The sequence below is a fragment of the Macrobrachium nipponense genome, chromosome 31 (genome assembly GCF_015104395.2).
Source record: "Macrobrachium nipponense isolate FS-2020 chromosome 31, ASM1510439v2, whole genome shotgun sequence".
Lineage (NCBI taxonomy): Eukaryota > Metazoa > Arthropoda > Malacostraca > Decapoda > Palaemonidae > Macrobrachium > Macrobrachium nipponense.
Genome location: NC_061093.1, coordinates 9,185,421 through 9,189,365, shown reverse-complemented (window position 1 = coordinate 9,189,365; position 3,945 = coordinate 9,185,421). Strand labels below are relative to the sequence as shown.

Genomic DNA, 3,945 nt, shown 5'->3' with positions numbered 1-3,945 from the left:
CACGAAGGATTGATAAGCCTTGCTAAACTGTGTTAAAATAATAATAATAATAATAATAATAATAATAATAATAATAATAATAATAATAATAATAATAATCAGTGTCATTAAATGCAATTTTCTTTGATCCAAACTGTTAGGTTCTACGGAAGCCAAAAAAGGAAGTGAGGTTCCGTGAATCATCTGAGCTGTGTGGCTTGGAGGAACAACTTCGTATACAGCATGAGGAACGAGCTCGCCGTCCACAGCCATCGGAGAGAGATCTCTCAAGGTCAGTTATAACCAGATACCCATATTGCATAGATTGATGAGTGGTAGATTGATATTACAATCTAGCATTTCAATCACCAAGGTTGTTAAATTTGCATATACACACATATATATCTATATTGTCACAGGGCATGGCCGGGGCTAGATGTGATATGAGAATTGTAGGGATGGCTCTACGTTATATCTTAGGATAAGGCAACTGACTAGGGGCAGCCACACATGTGATCAGAAAAGATGGAACTTTAGTGAACTCCAGATGAAACCAATGTAACAAATATGGATTCAAGGTAAACTTACTGTGTCCACTTAACATATAATTCACTAAAGGTATCAGAAGAATGAAGTTTAACAGGAGCTATCAATAGAGCCCCGTGGCACTATATGACTTTATGGTACGGTAATGATTAGTCACAACACAAGAATGCCACACTACTGCAAGCAATACAATCTGTCTCTAAATAGGCTAATCACAATTCATAAATGGGAAATAGGATCCTTAAGTAATACAGGGTAGAGCACTGTTAAGCAAGGTCGGATCACAGTGGGGTTTCCGGGAAACTTGATATGGCACTTGCAGTAAGTAAGATGGTTGGCACCATTGACCTGCTTATGATTTTCACAACAGGCGGACTCAAGACAGATCAGCAAAGCAGGGAATGTTGTTACATATGAGGTAATGCCGAGTTAAGTATTACATGACTGAATTATAAAACAGCAACAAAACACCACAGAGTCTTTACACTGAAAATACACAAAATCACTGAATTACTATATGAACACTAAATTATGGTAACATTTGTATTTAATTTATTTATAAGGCAAAAATATTACATCCTCAATCAAAATTCACAAGAATCTCTGAAGAAGACAAGGTAACAGGGAAATGGATATGGGAACAGGAGAACAGGTGGAAAAATCGAATATAATGCAAAATAGTGAGGCTGGACAGACAACTTTCAATCACTACTTCAGTCCGTGAATGAGACTTACATTGATCAGAGCCAGTTTCTCGTATTTAGGCACATCAGTGAAAGTAGTACCACATATAGTCCCCCACCTGTGAGAGATACGATGCAAGATGAAAAGGGTGCTCCTGGGTTCACAGAGTCATTCATCAGGGCTCAGGGTTCAAGGTGGATAGTGACAAGGACCACCTCCAGAGTGACAGCATCACAGGGACGTCTAGTGGGACTCGAGCAGAGTGCCTGTCCAGCAGGCACTCTGCTCGAGAGTGACGCCGTAAAACACACTAGCAAAGTGTTTTCTATTGTTTTGCATTGACCTTGTGGTTCTGTTTCCTGCCAGCGTGCTGAAGTCCCAGGCACATCGGAGATCCCAGGTCACGTGGTCGTCCAGCTTTCTCTTTTAGGGTGCGCCAGATGTCCAGAATGAGTGCCTCCTGTGGCGTTGACTCAGGGGCTTCATTAAGTGACCTGGAAAGAGCTTTAATACAGTCACATGGTCTAGGAAGGGAAATGAAAAGACTTCCAAAGAGAAAGAATAACAAGAAATTTGTAGGATTGGCAAAATTCCTACAACTCACTGTTAATTGCAATATGAAATAGCATTACGTTGATGTCTTTTGAAACTGATATTCTTAAGAGGAGAGTTGGCTTATAAAGAGGTGTTCTTCGTTGCAACTCCCCCTACAGGTTGACATATCGTTCCTTAAATTGGGTGAGAATGTCTACAAACAAGAAAACTTGATGTTACTTTAACAGTGTGTGCTCTGTTAGTTCCCTCTTTGTGGATCGAATTAAGCTTAAAATTAGTATTTCTGTGGCAAATATAAATGCAAGTATTTCACTTAAGTGTTAGTGATTACATTATCATAGAATATGATTGCTCCTAGGGATTAAATGACTTGAGAAATGTTTGTTATTAAGCTTAAGCAGCGTAGTTAGCAAAATATTAAGTTAGTATTTCATGAATGGATATCTTATGACTTAATGTAACAACGTATGATTAGGGTTACAGGGTTATTACCAGAGTAATATCAATATTTATTCATGCACGATGAGGTACAGTGCCAGACTTGGCAAGGTTGCTAGAGCCTAGTGGCTCTGATTTAAGTAAATGTTCAAAATGAGGTAGTACATAAATAAGTTACAATGAAGGTTCATCGCATGAACTACAGATTATATTATGATTTAATATTCATGGAATTAATATGAAAGATCTAGGACCTATGAGTTGGTCGTGTATGTACATAGATATAAGCATAGGCGTAGGAGGCATGGGGCAGGGGGGCAACTGGTCCCCTGGATTTGGGAATCTGCTAAAATTTGGGCAAATGGGTTGGGATATTCAGGCATTAGGAGGAGAAAAAAAATTCTATAATTTAAAAAAAAACAACAAGCATAAGAACAAAAATTATGATAAACTTGTATTTATAAGTTAACTAGGTAATAAATAATTGCACATGAATTATGATTATCAATTTATCATTTTCTTTAGAATATCCTCATTCGATTACTAAAAGAATACCCTTATTCGATTACAAAAATCTCTTATTAATTTTGTATGAGTACAAGACTGTTTTTTTATCCTCAATGGTAATGGAGGAGCCGGGAAACTCCAACTGTAAACATATCTCTGCTAGTGTTTGGACCACCACATCCAGGGGCTATTTATCGACGTGTAGTTGAAAAATGGAAATACAGTGTTAAACTATCTCCAGTCAAATTCTCTGTCTGAAACTTTACCTCACTTCACTGAGGAGGCAAAACCACTGGTAACTATACCTGCAACATCTTGTTCTGTAGAGAGGTCATTCTCGTGCTTGTGGAGGCTCAAAACCTGCCTTAGATCTATTATGGGCAAAGATAGGCTCTCAGCAATAGGACTTCTCTTCAGTGAAAGAGGTCATGCCAACAGGGTAGACATTGACAAATGAAAGGGAAGAGTGAAAATGTTTTTCTAATATATCCCCAAATATGCTATAGCCTTTACCAGTGTAATACAGATTTTCATTTGTATTTCTATATCTTTTTCTACATGTCGTTGATGATCTATTATTCATGTCATATATCATGAAAAATAATGTAAAAATAATCTGTTGATACAATGCTCCTTTATAAGTTGCGTAAGATTTTAAAAGATATCCCTTCATTTTATTATACCTGAGAGAGTTTGGGTACTTTTAAAACACACAAGATGTATGCATGACCACTCTGAATGAAGAATAGAATAGTATCTACATGGTTTTGCTAAACGTCTTTAAATTCGTACCTAATGTACATAATTTAACAGCTGTTTGGTGTTATTACACAGATATGTGGCAATTTGAAAAAATCTGTGGGTTTCTGAAATTCGGGCGAATTTGGTGTTGCCCACCAAAATAAATTCTATCTCCAACACCTATGGATATAAGATTTTACTTGGTTACATAAATGCATGCTGTTAGGTGCCTTGATGGGGCAAGGTAAAGGTAATACTCGTCGGTCTTAGGTGATGTCATGGTACGTAAGAATGATAAACATGGCACTGTGCCAGGTATGTGGGCCACTAATTTTAAAAAAACTTAGATTTTCCTCCATTGCTCCTAATTGAATGGATGGGAAGTCATAGACTTATAGAGCCAAAGGATCTGGCGATTGGCACTCTGCACTGGCAGAGTGTGAGACAAAATAAAAGGGACGCCGTTGTAAGGCATAGAAGGAGTTTGTAACTGGG

The 3,945-nt window shown here is 37.6% G+C and overlaps 1 protein-coding gene across 1 annotated transcript in view; it reads right to left on the bottom strand.

Moving 5' to 3' along the window:
* LOC135206597 (dynein axonemal heavy chain 3-like) overlaps window positions 1-3,730 on the bottom strand; it is a 270,995-nt gene extending 267,265 nt beyond the window's left edge. Inside the window, 2 exon segments of the mRNA XM_064237937.1 lie at window positions 1,573-1,733; window positions 3,651-3,730. Coding sequence (XP_064094007.1) covers window positions 1,573-1,733; window positions 3,651-3,730 — 241 coding nt within the window.
* Window positions 3,731-3,945: the final 215 nt, after the last annotated feature.